At 41.2% G+C, this 22,719-nt stretch overlaps 1 protein-coding gene across 11 annotated transcripts in view; it reads left to right on the top strand.

Annotated features, from left to right (window-relative positions):
* fbrsl1 (fibrosin-like 1) overlaps nucleotides 1–22,719 on the top strand; it is a 292,064-nt gene that overhangs the window by 194,219 nt on the left and 75,126 nt on the right. For 8 of the 11 annotated variants that reach the window (XM_044365123.1, XM_044365157.1, XM_044365140.1 and 5 more), the window contains one exon: nucleotides 3,830–3,859. The exons of the other annotated variants lie outside the window; for them this stretch is intronic. In XM_044365123.1, coding sequence (XP_044221058.1) covers nucleotides 3,830–3,859 — 30 coding nt within the window. The remainder of the gene's footprint in view (nucleotides 1–3,829; nucleotides 3,860–22,719) is intronic. 11 annotated transcript variants of the gene reach the window in all.

The raw sequence follows: 22,719 nt of genomic DNA, 5'->3' as shown, positions 1-22,719 counted from the left end.
TCCTCTGTTTCTCTCTCTATCTCTGAGGCAGAATTCATGGCAGACTGTCCTCTGAGTGTGACAAGTGGAACTGTGTGATTAATTTGGCCAGTCGTTTTAATGTGCTCCGGGATGCGCAACGCTTATTGTCTTCCCCTTGCACGTCTATCGGAATCTGCCAGAGAGAATGTCCAGGAGAATCGAGACATCCATCCCTCCCTCCCTTTCTCTGTTTTTTCCCTCTTGCTCTTCTCTCCTCAGCCCTGCCTCATTTCAGGGCTGAGCTACAGGGTTGTCATGGGGGCCAGCCCAGGTCGAGGCCTGGCTCTAGCCAGGGCCGCTGGCGGAATAAATCTCCTGTCTCTGAAGTGTTGAAAGCTGTGTAAATGTCAAACGCATCCGTCTGATGCGCTGGCTGAAGGGAGGGAGAGTTGGAGAGTAGGTGGGAGGCTGGGAGGGAGGGTTGTGGATGAGCCATCCGCTGAAGCCGGTCCCCTGTTACCCTTCGTAGCTGGCGGTTGCCAGGTGCAGATGTTGCTGCTTGCTCCCTGCCTCTGAAGAGCCAGCCAGTTTTTTTTTTGTGTGTGTTTTTTTTTGTTTTTTTTGGTGTGTTTGGTTTGTGAACATCTATGAGAGACACAAACCACTGGGGGCTTGGCTCCTGTCAGACAGCTTAGTGAGCAGCATATCTCTCCGATTTTAACAATGTCCCCCCTGACCACCAGACGTGCTGTTCAGGGAGGTTTCTGTTTGGGGTTGTGGTTTTGCATTTTCACCATTTGGTTTTCTAGTATAGCCTTGCTGAAAGTCTTTTCCCCGGTGTAGATATTCAAAGAAGCAGAGAGTGCTAAATGACGTGGTGCTCTTCTCACACCCACGCACTCAGACACATGAGCCAATCTTATGCATTTATAGGTTCATTGTATTCTTTTCTTTGATTTGACCATGTGCTATAGCTGAACAGGGCAATCACATACAGTACCGACAAAAACTGCTCTAACACTACTTCCATCCATCTATCCCTTCATCTCTATAGCATCCCCCCTGCCTGTTCTTACTGTTGTTTTGTTCCCCCTTTCTACCTGCCTCTCCGTCCCCTGCTGTGCTGTGTCTCTCTCTGTCTCTGTCTGAGCCGCGGCTTGTATTCCTCTTTACGCTCTGCTGCAGTGCATGCTTCTTGTAAAAGGATAAGCACCATGCTGTGCTCTTTTGATATTATTTTTCCTCCTCGCCAGATCCAGCCTTGTGAGGCCTCATCTCTTGTGTCATGGCTACTGCTGCAACAACAAGGCCAAGCATGCACCCAGGGAATAGACCAAGTCAGTTGTTCATCTCCATCACCTAGGGTTTAAACTCGTCCCCAGTAATAGAGAGGAACTCAGATCCGCTGTGAGATGGAAGTCATCCGTTCAGCTGCATGCTAAGAATACATTTATACCAGTTTCCTGGGGCTGAGGCAAAGTTGGAGATTGGATCAATTTTCCTTTTTTTTGTAATTCAAAGATGGATCAAGATGGAGAGGAACATTGTTTTGAATGTGATTCTTTTCAGATCAAATGCTAGAGTGATGAGGGAACAAATGGGTGGTGATTAAAGTTGTGATGTGCCCCTAACAAGCAGTATAGAAATGGCAGATAATTAATTTGTCCAGAATCCCTAGTCTGAATGGGGAATTGATTGACAAGAAGCGTAAGCCACTTTCTCTTTTTAATGCCCTGCACTCTGTAATGGAGGTCTTTTGACAAGCAAAAGCCCTGAAATTAGAGTTTTCAAACATTCCTCGAGAGAAAAGAGGACAAGTACATGTCGGTATATACACATACGTTTATACAAGTTTATTTTCTTATCCTTCGGTTCTTAGCAATTAAGAGCCATCTTCCTTTAATACAGAACAGCTAATCATAATTGTTTAATGAATATGAAATAAAGAAAACACATTCACACACTTTTGCATAGCATGTCAAATATTTTCTAATAAAAACCACACACTCAACCACATTCAAACAAGTACACTACTGTTATCAGGCCATTTCCTTTCTCACAGGTATATTGTCTGTTGTGATGCACCCTGTTTTTGCTTTCACTTTTCTCTCTTTCATTGCTGCTCACTGAGAGGCTCTGGAATCATAAACAACAGTCACTTCAGCAGGAAGAAAGCCTCACATTGAATGTATAATTTTTCTGTGTTTATCCTCCAACAGGTGTATGTTCTTGTTCTATGTCTTGTGCTTCGGTATGAACAATAGGAGCTCAGGCATTTCTTGGAGTTGCTATTCTGCAGACAGAGATGCAAACAACAGTAAACCCTCCTAAGGGGTTGAGCCACAATGTTTTTCACTTAAAGCTTCTGCCAGCAAGGACTCCTGCTGTATCCCTTGTCTTTGCAGAGTAGGATGAATCACGAGGCATGGAAGCCCCCCCCCCCCCGCCCCCCCCCCTCCACTCTCCTCTCCTGAGAGATCTTGGCCACTGAGCCCTTGCACTGATTACTCTCGTTACTTAATTATACATTTGGACCCACCGCACTCGCAACAAAGGGCCGCTGTGCCTCCATTGACCCAGCTCCCTCCTCATTGTGCCCAGCTCTGAAAGGGAGTCAAACAAAATAAAGAGGATCCACTTAAATATGTTGCCACAGGGACTTAATTGACAGATTGAAGACAGTTTTTCACTGGGGGCCCTCTCCCTCTCTATGTGGCTCTTCGCTTGAATTGCTCTGCTCCTCATGCATCCTGCTGTGAGGTCCAGTGGGACTGGCCTGCAGCTCGACCACTCTTGTTTCCGCAACCTCACTATCTATTGTCCCAGGGGAGAGAGTTACCAGCCAAGAGCATTTAGTGACAAATAAACGTGAGAAACGGAAGCAAGGATCTCGTGGGTTAAAGTTATGTTAAGGAATGTGGTTAAGTTTGCCATAAAGATTAAAGTTAGAGTATTTTAGTACATTAAAAACCACAACCAATGTAAGCCAGGGTTACTGACTTAACATTTTTCAAATTATTTGATAAAAAGAGATATCTGCTTGTGAACATGCCAGGACTGAAAAGCTATGTCCCTCAGTATCTGCAGTATTCTCACCATTTGTTTGTCAGTTACAAGGTCTGACTTTTTTCTTTTTTTCTTGTTTTTTATTTTTTTATTTTCTAAGGCTGACCCTGTTCTCAAGATATTTGAGCCTGATCACTGTATTTTAATGGTGCAGTGACTTATCCTCATACAGTAAAATTCTAAAATTGTTGAAAAACCATTTCACTTTTCGACTGAATAGAAGGCGATTTGGCCTTTGGCCGTGCAAGACGAGGCGGATTTCAGAATACAACCTCTCTTGTTATTAAGTTCCTTTATCCCTGTAGAAGTTTGACATACAAATTAAAGACTGGTTTGTCACAAGGCGAATTTGAAATACCACACTTAATAGGCACTGTGTTTGAGTATTCAAAAAGCCTATGCTCTCTGTGTCCTTGAGATACTATCGTCCAATTTTAAAGCACACTTAAAAGGCTAAATGACAAGCTGCAGCTGAATGCAAAGTCATTGAACAGGCTCTTTATAAAAGAACCAACTGTATAGTATTATTCGTTTTTTCATCTTTTGCAAATTTACGGCATTGAATTTGTGACAGAAACACCAGAATAGGGTCCTGTGCTGCTGTGTTGCTTTAGAAACTTGAAAACCTCTCTTAGACTACCACACTCTCCTTTCCCTCTTCATCCTCTGCCGTTTGCACTGAAAGCTGTCAGTGAATGAGAGGTTCCATACAAAAATAACATCTGCACTGATTATGAGCTACTGGGGGGAGCCAAATGAATAATTCCTTATATTTCCTGTGTCTGTCTCTTTTCTGTTACAGTGTGACAGCGAGAGTGATATTGACGACAAGGTAAGACTGCCTTTCCTGTGTTTATTCACCCACCACATGAAGGGGCTGAGAGTTGTGAATAACAAATTTGAGCTCTCAACTAAAAGAGGGAGACAGTCATAGTGTGTAGCGAAAAAAGATGAGGGGTAATACACACTCCGCCGGTCCCGCCACTGTGATCATTTGCATTTTACAGAGCAAGAAAGTGACAAGGAAAATGCAGTGCGGGAGGGGGCTGTTTTTCAGTGTTAGTTTTCTGTTTTGCTATGTAAAAAGATATGGCATCTATTATTTCTGGAGCACTTTATGCCTGAATATGTCTTAAATATGCCTTCTAGCCTAGATCATAGCATATGCTGCATACAGTGAGCTTTAGTGTGTGTGTACTTAATCTTATCACATGGAACATGTCACCTCTATCTGCTTGTTTCCCTACCAGGGAAACAGTTGTAGTTTAAGATTTGAGAGTTAGCGTTAGTTAAGTTTCAGTCACAGTAATGTATTCATGTTTTCAGCAATATAAGTTGAATTGTGAAAAACATAGTTCATTTAACAGAGTGAAGTTGAATTGTTTCGCAATGTGTCTCTATTCCTCAACCTGACCCATTTTTCCATTTTTGCGTGGGTCATGTAAAAAGTCAGATTCACTGCGCAGTGAAGAGAATATTTTTGTATTGTATTAAAGATGCATTAATTAGGTACCTCTATTTTTTAACAGCGGCTTATTTCAGTAACTTAAATGTAATCATTCATTGCAAACATCTTCAACGTATAAAACAATGATTATATGGAGCTAGCTTAAGCTAGTATTATAAGCACCTTTGTGTGCTTAAAAAAAATCCAATTATTTTAGCAGTGATGTCATTGAATGTTAACCATTTGACTATCTGACAGATGTAGTCTATCAGTTTCACTTCTGTGTATTTGTTTTTCGCAGTCTTGGAGGTGGTTGGCTGATGGCAGCCACCTGGTTACAAGATGAAACGCCTTTGGGGAACCTCACGCATCCTAATTCCTCTACAGTTTAGCAATTACTCCCTGGTAAATGAATGAGATAGCATGCCTAATCTCCTGTAAGCTTAGCTCCCAGTTCTGTGGAAATGTCTGCAGCTCTCCCTATAAATAATACATTGATAGCAGGCCCAATTTGCATTAACTGTAGCCTGGCAAGTCAATAGGCTTTTATCTCTTCATTGAAGCGAGAAAGAACCGAGGGCGCTTGCTAGTTGACACGACAGAGAGACGTTGCAGGCCTGTCAGTCTCCATACGGCTCCCTGGCATCACTGTGGGGGGTAGAGAAGGAAGTAAAGTGGGAGGGAAGCTCTCAGAGTGTTTCCTTCCCAGTGTTTTGTTTTCCTTCCTGCTCTATCAGTTATTTGTGACTTGCAACAGTTTCATATAGTGTCAAAATTTTTGACATTTAATTTATAAAAGTTTGATACTATGATGCTAAACGACACTGCTAAAAGAAACGGAAGAAAAAAAACAAGCAGTTATATAGAAACTCAGCGGTGTTGCTATGTTGTTGGTTATGTGTTAGCCTCTGTCTGTTCTGTAAAACAGCTCCATATTTGGCTTTTGGCGCCAGTTATGTCGGTAAGTTTAGGTGGACTGGGATGCAGTTCAAGACATAGTGGAGTATTAGACACTGTTGCCAAGTTTTCAGCTGTCTGATTGTTGAATTTTGTACTAGTTATTATACAGTCCACCGTCAAGAGCCAGACTGCAGCTTCACCTGTTCAGGCCTTTCTTTTCTCATCCACTTATCATCATGTCATGAAGTGGAATTTTAGCTTGTGAAACACAACTTGTAAACATATTACTGGTTCATAAAACATAAAATCTATGAAAAAATGCTAAAGCCCCATTTTTCCCCAACATACACACTTATGAGTTACATAAAGCAATATCAGGCTATTTATAACACAAAAGCTAAACAATGGATAGATTCACACCCAAACAACAGGTGTACTTACAAGGTTTCATAAAATAATGTAATAAGCAAATAAATAGCCAAGCAATAGCCTGGAGGAAAAGTCGGCACCCCAAAAGGCGCACTTATGATTTTATTTGTTTGACAATTGATGAGCAACTCAACTCTCGGCGCACTTATGCTACGATCTGTAACTTCACAAATAAAACCAATCTAATATAATCATATGTCATGAATGTAGTCTATGATAAAATGCAGTACTGTCATCATGACACAAAATAGCCAAAACTTAATTTTCACAATGGACACAAGCTTTCCTATGATGATCTGGAAATGTGACCTCAGACATTTCATGGATGGACACATCCACTTGAAGGGGAGGTGGGAGGACAACGGTAACACTTCCTGCACCTGCCTTACAGTATAGGTAGCCTATTGACAATTGGGACTGTGTAACCCCCAATCAGATGGGCTGTTTTAAGTGGTCTGCATCTGGCAGGTTGAATTTTTTTCCCCACAATTTTTTCTTCACAATGCTGGTGGCCTCGTGGCCCACTAGGTGGCCCAGCCCATCTGGCATTTGCCAGAATTACCAGATTGCCAGTCTGAGCCTGGTCACTTTAATTACAATTTGCCATGCACTCACACTGTGATTCAATTCATAATAAGCCTGTTAATTTACAAAAAGGTTAAATGACCAGAGAAGTGCTTGGATGAAAGTTATTCATCTTCAACATAGATATTTCTGCAAATTAGGTTCAACAGATTGTGAGTTAAGGAACAGTTATTCTATACAATACATGAACCATGAATGTAAATCCCAAACCATAGGCAATTCTTAACAAGAAAGGTGTTGGCTGGAGCCATGTAAACAGTTGTCTTGGCTTTACTGTGTAAAACTATTGACTCTCACTCAAACAGATACTTAACTTGGTTTTTCATGTCTCTCCAAGCTCAGGTCTCAGTTCTTAGTTTTCATTCTCAGTTCTTAAGTTTTCATTTTTGGTCTTGAGCCTTTTTTTGATGTGGGGGTGAACTTAGTGTTTCAGGGCCACCTAAAAAGTAATAACCACAGGTCTGTAGCAGCTCTCAGACCAGCCAGTGACAGGACGCACTTTCGCAATATGTTATTTGCATAGAGAAGAAAGATATCCTCAGATATTTCTCCTAAATTGCTGCTAGCTAATGTTAGCCCTGCATCAGCAAGCAGCATATGACAGATTTACAGCATTGAAACAGCAAGTGCTTTACATACATGCATGAGCAGTGAGTTTAAAATATAGTATAGACTTTTAAAAAAAACTCAGTTTGTAACTGCTTTAAGATTGCATTATATCTCAAAAGGCAATACAACAAAGTAACCCATTAACAAAAATGCTTCACAATGTGAACACCCTATTTGACAGTTTATTATCTAAACAAGAATAGAGGCCAAAGGTAAGTATTACTATTTTCCATTGTTCTAATGATGGTACTGATCCAGTTCCAGGAGACAAAGAAAAGCTTTCATTTGTGGCCAATAGGAAATGTAACTGAACAACAGCATAATAGCAAAGAAAAAAAATCACTGTTGTGGATACTTTGAAAATACACAATTGATGTTCATGTATTTACCAAGAATGAAAGAAGAAAAGAGCATCTGGATAGAGGCTAATGTAGCCCATAGCAAATTTCTGAGGAAAGGAGAAGAGTGGGGAAAAAAATACTTTGACAGGCCATCACCGCAAGTTAAAAAAAAAAACAAACGATGGTGTAAAAATTGGGTTCCATGAGTAGAAAGACAAACACTGTCATTTGTAATTGCCCGCACTCAGGATAACTCGACAGCGATAATTTTCTGCAACGTTTTGCTGAAACAGGTGCCAGCTCCTCCCGTATCTTTCCAATGAAAACAAAGGCTCCTTTCACATCAGATTACCAGCCACCTGAACACCCACATTGTCAGGATTTCACAGATTAACTTAATTAGAATATTGCTTCCAGGTGTGCCCCCAGGGTGCAATCAGTTATACTGTATTTGAATAAAACTGACGAGTTGCTGCTACAGCAAAGTCAGTTTGCTGCACCTTGCGAAGCTCGCTTGTGTCAAAGCGATGCTCGAGATAGCATGCAGTGATGTGTTTCCAGAATGTGTCAGACATGAATTCTTCAGAGATTGCCAGGTCACCTCCAGTTCAGTGTGAGGCTGCTGTGAGGGGGGATCTTTATGTAGATTGGCCTAGCCTTGAATCTGGGTGTTGTGTTCTCATCACTGGCATTTCTTCGTGGGAGTTCTGTCATCTGACGTCTAAGATTACATGATGTTTGACAACGCGAAGTATTCAGTGTACGTTCAGGAAAAATAACAGTGATGACCTTGAATGGCTTAGCTTATGCCTGCCCCCTGGGGGAAACCCATATAATTAAGGATTCCTTATGGAGAAGAATGTTTTCTCTGTCTTTACTGTTATTAAAGCAACACTTGGCTTGTTTGCACATAGCCATGCTAAATTAAATTGCTCATAAAGGAGCTAACCACATGTTGGGCAAATTGCTTTGCAATAGAGGGTCTGTGTGTACTTGAGTCTGTTTCATGCTATGGAATTGGGAACATAATTTATTCTTGATCCAAATACTTTGAGCCACTTAATGTCTCTGTGTCAGTTGATTAAAATGTACTTAAATGCTCCAGAACACGTGTTAGCTGTTTAGTGCTTCACACAAAAAAAATAGCTGAATGAATGGTTTGTGCTTGTGTAATGATGACATTTGCGATACCAAGACGTCACATGGACAACATTTGATATAATTGTGAATAAGATGTGTTATTTAACATACATCATAGTTTGTTTATATTTCGGTCATGTGAATTTCAATAGCCTCAATAGTTCATTGTTCCTTCTTTTTGGGTTAGTGCTTTTATTTATGTAACATACTTACAAGTAAATCTGGTAAACTTATTTGAGGGTAAATTCGGTAACATTAACTGCTTTGAATTTGTGATGCTGTCACATTTTGCAATCAGTCTCATAACACTGTGCATTATTCAACATGTCTTTTCAACTAGTAAGAGAGTTGAAAAGACATGTTTTACATTTATACTATTATTACTAGCAGTAATAGTTTGGGATTATACTACTATTACTAGTAGTAATGGTGGTATAAATGTTAGTAATTCATTTCCTCCCCTCACTGCCCCACCTGTAATCCATCAACCAGCCAATCTTGTCAACCTCTGACACATCTGAGATACTCCAAGTCAAGATGGTCATTTTCTTTCATTGGAGAGGCAGAGAAAGAAATAGAGTGAGATTCATCCCTTCTCAGTTTGTTCATGCACTCCCCTGAAGTGTCATCCTATTTCCATTAGACCCCACTTTGCCATACTCGCTGGCTCCTCCAATTTCCTCTGTATTCTTTCTTCTGTGCAAATAATACAGTGGCTGTCTGTCTGTGTTCAAAGCGTTAGCATGAGCTTCTTATATTCTCTGCAGGCTTTAACACAGCGGCCTCGTGTCAGGTGCGTTACCGCCGCCAAAGCTGCATCACCATAGCCACAGCGGAGGACACCCAGGTCGACTAATTCTATTTGGTCCTATTTGCCAAGCAGTCACTCAGCAGAAAGTGTATCTGTCTCCAGGGGAGTCTCCAAGGACCATTACCACATCCTGTCTATGAGCTCTTTTATGGCTCTGGTGTACTCATCTGCCAGGGCAGCGCGCAGGCTCTGATTGACACATTAATTCCTCCTCTACCCCCTTATCTTCCTGCTGTGTGCAGAATGAATGCCATATCACCGCGTCGGAGCGTCTCTACCAGCTTATCGGTAATGGCTCGTCAGCTAGTGGTATCCTCCCAGCTGATGTATTGGCAGGGTACGCCCTCTGAGACTAGCAGTGCATCGAAAAACAAGCATGCTGTGGGGATTTAAACATATCCGTTAACACCACCACTACCTCCACCTTTCTATTTTTTCTTTAAATCATTCCTTCTCTAGTATGTCCTCTTTTTTATTTACTGCCCTCTCTATTTGTGCGTCTCTGTCATTACCAACGTTGACGGTTTTTACCTCTTTCCCTCTGTCGCCATCTTGAAGAAGGAAAAAGGTAATAGTCATATATATTCATGTAGGTGTGTTCCCCCTTCCACATACCCCCTACCCAACCCCCACTGCTTTGCAAGATCCAGACTGGTCTCCAAGAGTCATCATATTCAATAACAAACAGGCCACCCACTAGGCCACTGACAACCTTAACGTTTTTATATGGATGGGAAAAATGGACCAGCTTAATGTTTCGACACAAGTGATCATCCGTCCTCATCTCTTTAATGAAATTAGATTAAGTGCACCTGGGAAAGAGCTGAGAAAGCAGAATGCCTCGCCACCTCCTTTAATCTAAAACCAATTTGCCAGTAATATTCCTTTCCCCCCAGCTTGGGATTCACCGGCCCTGATTCAAAATGGAGGAGGAACGAGATGAGACCAGAGCTGACTGGTTGCATTCAGCTCCCCACAGGCACTGTGAAATTAGAACTGACACCGGCAACACAGGCCTTAATATGGAGATGTCATTTTTCTCCTCTTGCTTTTGTCTTTCTCCCCCCTCCCTCCTTCTTTTCTTCTTTTTTCTCTTACTCAGTTCCTTCCTTCCTACGGTTTTCACTTTCTGGCTGAGCCTAAAAGTAAAACAAAACAGAAAGGGGTAAATAATTAGAAGATACATAGTACAACTTGAAAGATTAACCATTCTCCTGATAATGGTTGTTTCATCTCTAATGAATATGTTTAAGGGTCAAGGTTAAGGTTAGAGTTATGCCGATAATCAACTTTTTACGAGAAAATAACGATGAGCTTTGTAGATTGGCCAGAAATAAACATGTTATGTTTCCATCAGGTGGTCTCATGATGTTACTCACATCTAGCTATTACATTGAACCTGGAAACACTTATCTCTTTAATTTATATGGGGCTGTTTGCAACATGCTCTCATTTCTGGTCAGCTCCAAATCATGTGTGCTCTGCAGGCATATGTGTGTTTTTTTTTCTTCGCTTCTCGGTTGTCAAGCAGTACATCTGTTGTGCATTTAGCGCACAAGTATGCGGTGATCTGGGAGCAAATTTGGATATGTCTCTGCAGTGAAAAAGGATGCTCTTAGTTTTAGCTGTATGTGCACACAATGGTGTGATGTGTGTGTATGTGTGCATGCTTGGAGGGAAGTGAGTGTAAGGGCACGCTCAGCAGTGAAACCCAGCCCCAGTGCATGTTGGGAAGGAGAGGCGTGATGACAGAGAAAGACTTGGAGCTTCTGCGGGGCCAGCCAGCAGACACAGCCAACTGACATCAGCAAAGACGGCTTGTCACTAGCAATGCATGTCATACAGCAATGCAGGGACAGTCAACATGACTATGGCGTCATTGATGTGGCACCCAATAGCCTGGTCCAGATTCTTTCTTAAAGGTTAGCACTGATGTTGGCATCTCAGATGAAAATAGAAGGGTTGTGGCAAGAAAAAGCCATGCCAGCCACTCAGAGCAGGGTGGGGGTGTGAAAACTTGACATGGCATCTAGACTGTAATCTTCTTTCACTTACTGTCTCCTCTCAGTGAAGCTGTTTGTGTTGGTAGAGAGTGTTAATAGAACAAATAGTCGTCCCTTTGTGCTGTTAAAATCATAACACACCCCCAACCCCTTTGTCTTTGAAACACCAGTGCTCTGCTAACTCTTCGAAAAAATCCTGCCACCACATCCATGTTCAACAGCTTGTGATCATTGCTATCAAGGGAGTTATTGTTGCCTCGATGAACACCAGGTTTTGGTAGGTGGTTTTCCTCCACCTCGACCAGGTCCATTTTTAGAGGTGTTTTTCCTCAAATACTGTTTTTCCCACCTGAGAGCCCTGGTTCTGTAATAAGTGAGGTTTCTACAATGGCCAGGTGAAATGCTCGATTGCACAATTTTCTGCTAGAGATCTCGTCAGCTCAATGATACGGTGATATAGAAAGCATGGCATGCTATATCAAACAAGACAAGTTGTGAAATAGTACACCACCTGTGATGCCGTATTACATCTAACTGGTTCTGTGTGTTCAGTAACTGTAAAGCATTGTTAGTACTGTGAAAAAGAGGCTGCACAGGTACACTGCATTATTTAGACAATAATTTTTGAATGGCCTTACTGTCAACAAACGATTAATCCAAATGAAACTACACATCATTCTTTAAACCTACAATTACCAATACTTCTAATATTAGCATACAATCAAATGACTGTAATGTTAAGAGGGTCGCAGATTTTATTACTTGCATAACATCATCTACCATTCAAAGAGAATGAGGTTACCAAACATATTATCAAACTGTCAAATCTGCTTAATGTAACTAACCTGAAATCACTTAATTTGTAATATGTTTTGAATGATGTAATCTTTCAGCAGTTAATGCACATGTGTTTAATAAGATGTAAAGCATAATATATAGCTCAGGGAGTAATCTCAATGCATGTGACACAAAGTTAAACAGGCAGCTAAACTGACTAACCCAATGCTCAGTGTGTGTCCAACGTGCTCCAAAGCAGCATGGCACCGCAATCATTGTTTTTCAAGTGGCCTGTGTTTGAATAACAATCCAAGCACTATATACATTTTTCCACATGAGTAATAAAAGTAAAATTGACTCCATATTGGGTGCAGATGTTCTGTGGAAAGAGAAAAAAAAAGACACAAATGTTTTTGTGCACGTGGATGTAAGATTTGAGTGTTTCTGATCGTGCATAAACATAATGCCTAAGTGGGTTTTTATTCAATAAACATGGTTGGACTGTAATTACTTACACATTTCTTCTGGCTGGAAATGTAAGACAGACTTTGTGTGCGTTTAGAGCTGGCGCACCAAGACTCATGTCTGTCCCAGCCTTGGCTTGTCTGCACAAGACTTTCTAATGCAAGAGGACTTGTTTTTCCTCCACAACAAATGGCATATGCAATCAGGGATAAATATAGAATTCCCTGTTGTTATTAAGAATCAGTGCCATTGTGGATAATGTTTCCCTGAAGAAGCATTGCTTCCTCTTTGGCCAAGAATACATCGGTAAATGGAGTTTAGGTCCACTGTGGCTGTGAAAAGAATGTTTAGAGAGCCTCAATTCCCTTCTCAGACAAAGGGTCCAGTCAGCAAAGCAGTGCACTAGTCATATTTTTTGAAGAAATTTTATAAGGAAAATCAACACACATTAATCATGGAGTCATAGGCCATTGTTATTTCTTGAGGCTCTGTATTTTGTCTCCATTTACCAAATATTTTCTACTGAAGCCAGTTTCTCGACCTTGCGTCTTTATGGGAAGAGTCATCTGCAGACCTCATAATGGTGATGATGGACAATAAAGGAAGTGAGCACTGAGTCTGAGCCTCTCTCCCACCCACTGAGAGAAACATACTTCATCTTTCTTTTACTAACCACTTGAGCATCTCCAAGTCAATCTAAACACTCGGATGCCTGTGGATGGGCTGGCGACTGCCAGACCTCAAGCCCTGAAGGCCCTCACGTCACTTGGGCTCTGGAGGGAACTTTCCGTGGGCGAACGTGTATGTGATGTGGAAAGCCGAGAACCCGGGAGAGCACGCTGAGATCAGGCCCAAACACACACAGGGGCCAGCTGCCTTCAATTAAGCCAGAAACCCCAGCCACTGCAGTCCCTTATGCACAAAACCAGCCTGCTTTGATCTGTACCAGCCAGGGGAAAAGGTACAAGGCTTGAAAGATTACAGGAAAAAAATAATTATTGTATCAAAGGGTGCTCCATAAAAGTTAACTGGGGTATTTTTGGGCTCAGGGGGCAGCGGGAAGCAGGTATTAATGATGGCTGTCACTCAATGTTCATTTGCCAATTATTTTCCCTTCGCCTTTTCAGAGAGCTTTAATTAGTGGACACACCTGGCCTCTCTCCGAACTTAACTGTAGAGCTCTCCCTGCCACTTTAGTTTTTATGGGCACTGAAGATCAATTCTGATTCATGCAGGGCACATTGGCACAACTGAAGCCGATATGGTTGTCAGTTTGGGCTTGACAAACAGAAGAGGTATAGCAGCTCTTGGATATGTATGAGGTTTGGAGCCACAGACAGACACCAGCATTAAAACTGTCCCCCTGCCAAGCACCACAGACGCAGGCGGCATGGGCATCCATTAAATTAATTTGACTTCATTAGTGCAGACCTGTTAGGCCTGGGGTGCCCACAGAGATGCTAGGGGGTGGGAGGTAGGGGGGTGGTGGTTGAGTGGCATCAGCCGCTGTGCTCTGAGGAGAGCGAACACATGGCACTGACAGGCGGAATATGGCCCCAGTTCTTACGCCGGGACGACTGCCAAACAAAGGCAACATGCGTCACTGGCTTGAGGGAAGCTCAATCAACACCCGGTCGGAGCATTAACGCCATGCGCGCCACGGCACATCAGCAAGGAGGCCTCAGGTCGATGGGCAGCCTGCAAGTCAGGCGTGTGCACACAGTGAATGTGGCAGCGTGATATGATACAGAGACACTGCCAACGGGTTGACCCACTGCCATCACCTTTGTGTCTGCCGCCAGAAACACTCGTGTTATTAGATTACAGAGCTCACATTTATCTCTTGTTAGTGACTTACAGCAACAATGTATCTGTATTTTTTCAATTAGTAATATTTATTGCCATTATTTTTGGCATGCTAAGTGATTGTTTCATGCTTTACTCATATAAAGTGTTGTTGACCTTGAGCTCCACTGCTGTTTTACTGGTGGATATGAATCAAGTAAATGATAGGCAGGGCTGAAATCCTACAGACAGGGAAGCTATTGTGTTGACGAAATTTCAGTCTAATGAGTACATTTGTCGATAAAATACTCTCATTCCTAACGAGCATAAGCAGTGCCTTTTCATCATACTGTATACCAAAGGTGACTTCTTTGTATGATTAAGAGTGAAATATATAGAACTAATGGACCAAGTACTGAACATAATCTAAGAATAATTAATCTGTATTATTGTTTCAGTGTCATCCAGCCCCCAAAAATAATAGTACTACTGTAGGCGAGGGTCAGATTCAGTGGCTTGGCTTTCTTTTTGTTCTTTCCTTTTAACCGTCTACTTTTAGCTCACATGAACTCCAGCAGTTCATTTACCAAGGTCACATGCTTTACTTAACAGCACCTTAACAGCATTTCTAACCTGCAACCTCCTTGTCCCAAGCCTGCATCTATAACCTCTAGGCAACCGCTGCCAGCTTCTGGAGTTGACCTGAGCTCTGCTAGGAGTGGTGCACCTGATAAATACAGAAGTGTGGAAATAAATAAATAATAGGGGGCATTAAGTCCAGATAGGACTGGAAGGTAGCCTGAGGGTGGTAAGTGTTCTGTCTGACAGCAGCGAGCACTTTGATCAGAGGGCCCCGTCTGAAGATCGCTTCCACATCTGCACAGGGGGAACGAGCTGTAAACTGCCAAGAAGCATTTTAATGACAGTTGGATTATAAAATGAAAGAGGGCTCCAGATGGCAGGCAGTGCAGTGGCTGGGGGGAGGCTGTTTAAACTGCTTTTTTATTGATAAAATATGGGGTGAAAAATTGCGCAGGGCTTATTAGGCGTCCCGCTGTGATGTTGCTCAGCTGGCCAAGCTGTTCACCGTGGCCCCCGTCCAAACATGCCTCCATAAATTTTTAGCAGTACCCTTAAATCTGTAAGATCCCTGCTTGTTAAGTTCACCCAGTCTCCCCCAAACCCCCCACACCGTATTTGTCCTTTGAAAGACTTGCTTGTGTCTTTTTTTTTTTTTTTTTTCAGACCGGCTGGATGAAAGCAGTGTTAGTAGCTCAACATAGAGTGAGGAGGTTGCGGGGGGGGTTCCCGCATGGCATGCTCATTACCGTCTGCCTAGAACCAGAGTTTAGCCCTTAAACCACTTAATTCCTGCATGATTTCATTAACTTTACTCTCTTAGTGATAAAATGAGACCGAGCTTATTAACACAAGACTCTGTGGTTGTGTTTTCTGCCTACATCCACAGGGTACTGTTCATGGCAGAAATAGTCATCTGGGCATTGACACTTAACTGGCTGCAATAGTGGCCAGAAGGGAAAAACAGTTGGACTAGCAAGTTAAAGCCTGCATGAAAAGTAATCTGCACCAGGATATAATAAGAGAAGTCATTTTAAGACCACTAGATAAGTTGTGAAAGACAAGGGTAGTTCAGTAATGAATTCCCTTTCAGACATTCCACCTTTAGGCTTTATAAAGGCACATGTTGGATAGAAGTCATGACGATTCATTATGGGCAAAGGAACAATAATTACATTTTAATGTAATCTTAAGTGATGTTGGTTAAATCATATTGTCACCTTTTGAATAAGTGTCTCACAGTTAATATTACCTTACAAGATTGGTCTCATGCACATCTTTGAACTGAAGCTCAAATTGAATTTGCTTGAGATGTGAATAGGCCTGATTCAAAAGCTGGGAAAAATTCATGGTCTCAATAAAAGGGATCAGTGAAAGCCATCTTGACTCCATCAAAATCCATACATGTCACACGTTGGCTTTGCACTCTGCAGAGTGGACTCGTTTCAGCTGAGATATGTTGTTAGCCATGCTCTCACTGCTAATTTAAAATCCATTTAAGCTGATAGGGGGGTTGACTAAAACGCTGTCATGATGGCCTTGCAAAAGATGGGCGCCTGTATTTTTTTTCTTCCTTCAGAAAACAGGCAGCCCCAATTTATATTCCATAACTACCACTTGCAGGCCAACCCGCCGCGCCCCAATTCCACCCTCACGCCTACCCACAGCATCAAAGACAATTACTGTCGATATCACATCAAATTACAACTGTTGGTTTGCTTGTTTGTCTCGTTATGTGACTTGAAAACTGCCATCTCCCACCCAGGGAAGGTCCCCTCCCATCTGCTCTCCTCCCTTTGCCCACCCTTATGAGCCTAAACACACACCATCACACACACACACACACACACAGATTCCCTTCCAGCACAGAGAAGAAAGGGGACAGGCAGCCGACAGCCTAATGGACTAATTTGTAATTGCGAATGAGAAAAAGCTGAGTTGTTGGACGTGTTATAATTTGACAGAGAGTGGCAGCTCTGAGCCGGACCATGACGCTTCAACCACAAATCTCTCACTCCCTCCTCCTTCCTCTCCCTCTCCTTCAAATGCTTTCTTTCTTCCCCTCCGTGGAGAATAGTCAGAATGGAAGGTGATGAGAGAGATGCTTTCGGCACATTCTGCTGCTCAAAGCTCCTGGCTCTGTCATATTCCTTTTCTTTCCTTTCCACCCAGCCCTACTCACATCCCTACCTCCCCTCCCTCTCTACCTTCACATGGATCCCATAGGATAGAATACGGAAAGTATCTCAGAGCATTCAGATGCGTTTGAAGTGCAGGACAGATGGGGGGCTCGAGGGACTGTAAAAAATGAATCGAGGCTAGTAATAGGAGAGATGTTTTGAATCCTCTCCCCCATAAGTTATTTATCAGGGGCCCTTAGTGGTGGAGGAAGACTTCAGAGTGCTCCCTTAATGTAGCATCTGATGACTAGTAGGGGGGCTGTTCCAGGAAGTACTGCTGTAAAACAGGAGGGGAACATTAGCAGAGAAGTCTCTTAGGGCCTGGGCAAAGGAGAGGAACAACACACAGGGCGTATCTTTCCCAGCATGCAATACAGGACAGAGAAAAGAGGTGTACAACAAAATGTCCCGAAGCCCCCCCACCAGCCAGTGATATCACACAAAGTACAGAGCAAGACATTCTGTACTACAATTCCCTCCAGGTTAGGCACGTTTGGGTAGATGAGGTACTTCAAATAGTTTTGAAAATAAATAACATGAAGCAGAACCAAATGGGCAATGGCGCCTGGTTACTACTACTAATAGTCCTTTAGCAATTAATTTCAACACATATGAGACATGATTATTAGTAAGTTAATTTATTATATGTAATTGCAGAATGTTTATCATTATGACTCCCTGCTATGTTCACAGCATTGCTCATTCTTTTATTTTAAATTATCTGCTTTATTCAAACAATTTGCAGGTCATAGAACCAACCCGAGCAGTAAGCCTGTTAGCTCAGCAGATCATTTAAACAGGTTAACTGCCTGTGCAGCAAAGTCATTTATCTGCTTAGAGACACACACAGCACCCTTGACCTTCTTTGGAGGAGGGGCTAGACAAAATGTTATTCTTAATGCTACTGCCAGGATGAGTGTTGATAGATTAAAGCTGTTGACATATAGTATTTTGTGCAATGTTAATGTAATATTTCAGTAGTTCATTTTTTTGTTTGCTCCTTATTCTTGTCAGGTTGGGAGAGTTTTCTAAAATTATTAATTAAAACACAGAATAATAACAACAAGTCAGTTGAAACTGATCAAAATGTAACATTTTCAAGAAATCAAGTAATTATGCTAATATGCCTTGTCATTATGCCAGAAACATCAAAGAACAGCATCTACTAAGAATACAAACACTAATATGATTTGTTCTCAATTCTTGAATGTTACCCAATAGTGTATTGTTCTCATGTAATCACCAAACTGCATCACATCCATAATATCAGACATGAACATCGCTAACTAGCTCATTTCTAATTTTTATGACCAGAAAGTGATACATGCAATCTCACCACCTTGAAACTCTGTACATGTGTGATCACAAATGGCAGTAATGGGCCAAGCCAACCAGGGAAGTCTCTGATCACAGGAGACTAATGGCCTCTGAACTGATCACTGAGGCTAATAAAGACCAGCTAACGACATAGCCTCTTCGTTTGTGCTAATTGCTCTCCCTGGACCTCCGCCGTGGCCCGTGTCTCCCGAGCATCTGTCACCAGGCATATTCCCCAACACAGCTCAGACCCTGGCCTCAGCCTCAAAGCTGGGCACACCGCCAGAAACAATTGTCCTCTGGTGTCCTTTTACTACAGCGAGGTGCAGGAAAAACATTGTTTAGGTATATTGTTTGTTTAGCCAGATTTACATCTTGGTAAAACTGGACATGTCCATGTGTGGATGTAGAGCTAAAACCTGAGTAGTCTAAATATAATTCAACAACACTATTACATTTTCCTTACCTAATCATTATTGGAGTCAATATTGACTTTATTGATAATATGGAGTTGCTTAGTTTCAAAACCTACGCACATAAAACCCAGGCGCATCCATGTGATTCCAGAGAGTCATTAAAATACAGTTTCAGATTTGTGAAAACTGAAAAAAGGGGGATTTTGCTGCTTTTTCCCCATCCAGACAACATTAGACAGATTAGAAAATTTACTCTATAAAGATAATTTGTGGTTGTATTTCAAAAGGTAAAAATAACTTCTAATAACTGTTTTTAAAAGAGAAAGAGAAGCTCTACATGGCCATAACCAACGAAATGGAGAGATGTGGAATCGTGCTGTGAATTTCTAGCCACAAGATTAGTGAAATCGCCCTTTTTTGTGTTTTCACAAATAGAATAAATGTTTCACAAATTTGAAACTGTGTTTTAATGAGTCTCCTTGGTAAACTAGTCCAGATTTTTCTGTTTTCATAAGCAAAATAAAGACTTCACAAGTTATGGCATTAAGGCTTTTGCTCCTAAAAAAAAAAGGAGAATCAGCCACTAAATATCAATATTTATGTTTCCCTTTGTTCTTTCAGGCAACTGCCTGTCTTTGACTGTGTCAATAATCAAACCAAACAGCCAATCAAAGCTCATGGTCAGTATTCTAAAGGCTTCATCCCACCAGGCCAGAGCTGATCACAGCCACTATAGTCAACACTTGTGATCCCACCAAACGCACTGCAGCGAAGCGACTCTCTGCTCTGCTCCACTAAACATACGTGCCTAGTTTATTTTTGATGGAAGCTGTGTCAAACTGCACAGAGCAGATTGAGCTGGGCAGGAAGTTAGACACATAAACAGCATAGAGCATCCGGTCAATTTTCAAAGTAAATCACCCTGTGCAGACTCCCGATCATATATCAACAAGGCACCTGGTCTTTATGTTCACTTTGAAACTAATCAGACACCATATGATAAGCTCTAGAAACCTTGCAGTTTTTTTCATGATTTCACATGCAGGCATACGCACACATTTTCAACATAATCAATATGACTGCCAATAAAAACATACAAGCATTACTTTGCTTACTTAATAAAATAACCTGCTTTATCCTACTTATGTTTTACCATAAATTAATTAGAACACTACAATTAACCTGAATTTGCCTGATTTATATTTTATTTATATTGAATGTTTATTATAAAAACACATATAACACTCATGTGCTTACATGTTTAATCATTGCTGTTCACCTGATCATCTCTAGAATACATCAAAATTCTAGACATACTACTTACTCTTTTGGCACTTAGGTTTCTGTACTGTCATGCCAGTAAAGCTGATTTGACACAGAGAGAGATAGTGACAGTGGTTAGTGAAAGGCTGCTGCGCCCAGGTGCTACAATTTGCACAGGTATCAGGGCTGTGAAGCAGGTGTGAATGATTGACATGTTGTGGTCCAGTTTAATCTGAAATGGTGCCATTGTTCTGTTTCTGTTCATTAAGCGAGTTTAGAAACATTTAGCGCATTTTGAAAACCAGCCACGCAAATCACACTTTCCAGCTGCCAATTTTTTCAGAACTTTCTGGATAAACCAAGCATAAAACTCAGAAGACACTGCAGCTGCAATTGTTCAACATACGGCATTCTGTACATAAAAAAGCATGGCACTATCCATTGATAGTCCGTTGGTTACATCTTTTTAAACAAGTAATGTGCTTTGTATATTATGTGCATTTATTGGACAAATAGGCATCTAGCAAGTAAACTGTGCTGAATAGAAGACAGGGATTTTATCATGAGCCCTTTAGACTACTCCTTAAAATGATGATTAAAAAGAATAATATGGGAAACATATGTAGTTACTCAAAATCTTTTTTTCAAGTAAACATTCACCCTTTCTAAATTTGAACGGTGGCTCTCGTCAGCTTGGATACAGTAGCTTTTAAAAGTGATATGTTCATATATAGTCATATATTATTCATTATTCATATATTTTCACAAAAGGAAAAAAAAACGTTTCAACCACCTGTCACCTCTGGGACCCATTGCTTCCAACCAACTGAATTAAAGCTGAACAGAGCCACTGTTCTCCATTAATAAGCACAGTACAAACCACTACACCAACCATCTGCAGTGTTTGAGACTCAAAAGATACATTTTGGGTTTATCATCTATACTAGCATACTACTCATATATGTACACAATATGTTCCACCTCACTCTTTTGTAAATGACATGAACTTGCTTCTGGCAGCTTCAACATACAGTTCGTCTCTTGATGTTGAACAAACCAGCCAAATGCCAAATCAAATTCTTTTAAATCAAATTATATTAGGTGCAATTTCCCAGCTATATTTTTATATGGCAGCAAGGTAGGACACCTATATTTTTTCATGGTGCAGACTTGTGATGCAGATGCGTTTTGAACCAGTGGCCATTTTGAAGCACTGATGCATGGTGCAGCATTACAATGGGCAGCAATTTGCATATCATTTCATGTCGGGGATATTAGATTAATGGCTTGTGACTGGTGTGATGAATACTAATTTAGCCTTAAATCATGTCACCGTTCAGACATCAACAGCCTGCCCAACAGGCAACAGAGCAGCTGAGCAGCCAGACATTTTATAAGGTCAGCTAACTACCCTAGCCAGGCTGTCCTGTACCTCATTCGTTCTAGCTGGTTATGGCACTTCTTGTAAATGTTTGCTATTCCAAGGATTGTTGGCGTCACTGTTAAGGGTATATGGGCCCACCACAGGGGTTAATGCCGTCTCCATTTACCTTAGTGGACAATAAAATCTGCTGATAGAGTCAGGTCAGCAGTGATGGCAAAGCTGGATCTGCTGAAAATCGTAAATGTTGGTGCCCCAACCCCTCCCTCCAATGGCTCCAGTTTGACTCTCAGCATGCCGCTCTCTGGTGTAAGAAGCTTTTGTGGCAGCAAAGTGTAACATGTAATGTTAATGTTGTGTGAAAAGGCTAGAGATAGGTAGGAGTGCAGAACATCATGCAGTGTTTTAATGTCATCAGAGACTGTTTTGACTCACCCCAACAGGTTGTGAAGTAAAACAACATGGAGGATATGAACTCTAAACAAAGGAATCAAAGACCAGGCAGCACTACTGATTGTCCATGAGTTTTCTTATACCCAGTTACTTGATTGTCTGACTTTAGAATTTGTATTTTTATTTATTATGTTTTATTTTGGATTCAAAAAATATTCCTTGGATGCTGAACTACATCAAAAACCAAGGAAAATATAATATATAATATAAATAACAGAATGGCAGAATCAATTTATTTTAAGTGTGATTTTAAGTGTGCCATAGAATTGTTAAAATATATAATGACTATTAAAACAAAGTGAAATATCTATCATCATGGATGATGTGGCAATTCAGTGGCATATGGTTGGACTTTGTATGAAATGTTAGAGGGCTTTAAATTTGTACATCGCCTGGTTACCATCAGACATCAACAGCCTGCACAGCATTTTTAAGAGTTAAAAATTTTTAAAGTTTGTTTTTATCTAAGTTTAAGTTTATTTATTTGTATAGCACTTTTCATACAGTAGTTGTAAACTTCAGGTGCAGTGTTAAGTGTAAATGACCCCAATACAGTGTGTTTCATGTGTGTAAAGTTTGCATTGGTAAATGTATTATTGTTATATTGCCTTTTTTTTACTTACCATGAACACAGAAGTCCTTTATTTTGAAAAGACATTAGACGCATGTAACATGCAGAAATTGAGAGGAAGTTACACTGGCGACGGTGCACAGATCTTCTCTCGGTAGGTAATCATGGTAAACTCACTTGCTATAGACTGCTAGCAGCTGAGATGACCAGCTGGCACCCGGCCAGCAGCTCCTCACATCT

Source organism: Thunnus albacares, chromosome 2 (genome assembly GCF_914725855.1).
Source record: "Thunnus albacares chromosome 2, fThuAlb1.1, whole genome shotgun sequence".
Taxonomy (NCBI): Eukaryota; Metazoa; Chordata; class Actinopteri; order Scombriformes; family Scombridae; genus Thunnus; species Thunnus albacares.
Note: the sequence above shows the minus strand (reverse complement) of the source record. Positions and strands in the feature narration are given on the sequence as shown.